The following is a 1,922-nucleotide window of genomic DNA, read 5'->3' as shown; positions in this document are numbered from 1 at the left end:
ATTATTTTCACCTGCACAACTATCCTATCTAAATGAAATTCCTACAATCTAACTATGGATGAGAGAATGTTGACTTGTGTGTTTAAAGTTGCTTTATTATAAAAAAATGCCAATAATGATATCTCATGCTTTAAAATCACAGCTTGCTGTTAGAGTCCCAGTATGAATAGGAGAATTTTCTGAAAAAATACTGTGTTTAAGAACTTTTAGTATAAGAGCACAGGGATAAATTTTAGAATATTTCACCTGCCTGTCCAATTGTATAGAGAATAAATATGAATAATCAAAAGTGTACAAAACTGCAATAAAAGAGCATTAAGGGGTTAATATTTATAAACTTTCAGATACTTTTACTTAGAGACTCATAGACTAAAATAAGTGATTATTTAAATAAAACTTATTAGTCCATATGTTCTAAAGAAATCATGGACGTATGGCATTTCAAAGTGAATTCATAATGTGATGTTTCAAAAAGTGGACAATTCATAACATTAAGGTGGATGAATGAGAGAACATTGTAGACATATATCACCATGAGAAACCTAAAAATCAAGAAGGAGATTTAGAGTCCTAAGGATAGGTGCCTTCAGTAACTACCATAATACAAATTAAAATAGAGGCATGTTTTAAAAAAGCAGGCGAGGTAGGTTTTGTGCAATTGAAGGCTACTACTGTGAGGTATTTGAGGTACATTTCTTAATTACATCCTTCAGGGCTTGCTTCACTTGTTTATTTCTTAAGGTGTATATGACAGGATTTAGTACGGGGGCAACTGAAAGAGTCAGCACTGCTACCCCCTTGTTTGCAGATATTCTCTCCTCCGCAGAAGGTTTGATATACATGAAAATGCAGCTGCCATAAGAGATGGAGACCACAATCATGTGGGAGGAACAGGTGGAGAAAGCCTTCTTCCTCTGCTGGGCAGAAGGGAACCTCAGAATTGTACTTATGATTCTCCCATAAGAGAACATTACAAGTGCCAAGGTGATCAGGAGAGTGATAACGGCAAGAACAAAATTTAACAGTTCCATGAACCTTAGGTCATTGCAGGAAAGCTTCAAGATGGGAGAATAGTCACATACAAAGTGTTCAATAATGCTACCACATAATTCTACCCCAAGACTTACGATAACTCCAGGAAAGATTGCTAAGGAGGCGATGGCACAACAAATGCCAAAGAGCGAAGTGCAGACTCTGCTGCTCATGATGGTTGTGTAGTGAAGGGGTTTGCAGATGGCCACATAGCGGTCATAGGACATGACAGCCAGCAAGAAAAACTGTGCTATGCCAAACAGAAGAGCAGCAAACAGCTGCGTGAAGCAAGCCTCACGGGAAATTGTTTTATCCATGGTCACTATGCTGACCAGGTACCTTGGGATGCAGGTAGATGTCAGTGAGATCTCCAAGAAGGAGAACTTCTGAAGAAAGTAATACATAGGTGTTTTGAGGTGGGCATCCAACAGGGTGAGAAGGATGATGGTGAGATTTCCAGTGATGCTCATGAAATACGTTATAAATAGCAAAAGGAAAATGAAGATTTGCCACTTTGGGTCTTCTGTCAGTCCGAGAAGAATGAATGTTGTCACAAAAGTGTGGTTTCTCATGATGAAATTCTGTCAATATCCACCTGAAATCGAGAAAAGGAATCTTTGTGAATTCAAACAATCCTTTGAATATGGATATATAAGTGTTCTGAAGAATCAAGTACCCCAACTGAAATACCATCCTTTGGTTCCTTTCTGTACTTACTCTCTTAACCCGGCAGCAGAGCTCCAAGAATAGCACACATATTAGGTCCCCTTTCCTAAATACTCTTTTCCAATTATATTCAGATAATTTTTGTGCTCAGAAATAACACTTTTAAATTTTCTGTGAAAAAAATATGCCTATTTTGCAATCTTATGTCAAGATGTGGCATGACT

General features: G+C 37.5%; 1 protein-coding gene across 1 annotated transcript; it reads right to left on the bottom strand.

Annotated features, from left to right (window-relative positions):
* Positions 1 to 668: 668 nt before the first annotated feature.
* LOC103739525 (olfactory receptor 6C74-like) lies at positions 669 to 1,604 on the bottom strand. The gene has a single exon (XM_017799850.1). The coding sequence runs from the start codon at positions 1,602 to 1,604 to the stop codon at positions 669 to 671; it is 936 nt and encodes a 311-aa protein (XP_017655339.1).
* Positions 1,605 to 1,922: the final 318 nt, after the last annotated feature.

The sequence above is a fragment of the Nannospalax galili genome, unplaced genomic scaffold, assembly GCF_000622305.1.
Source record: "Nannospalax galili isolate Female #2095 unplaced genomic scaffold, S.galili_v1.0 scaffold1241, whole genome shotgun sequence".
NCBI lineage: Eukaryota > Metazoa > Chordata > Mammalia > Rodentia > Spalacidae > Nannospalax > Nannospalax galili.
The sequence above is the reverse complement of the archived record's forward strand: the minus strand, read 5'-3'. Positions and strand labels throughout refer to the sequence as shown.

What these genes read in the sequence shown, in the direction of transcription:
- LOC103739525 (XM_017799850.1), bottom strand. Translation starts at nt 1,604, where the DNA reads ATGAGAAACCACACTTTTGTGACAACATTCATTCTTCTCGGACTGACA.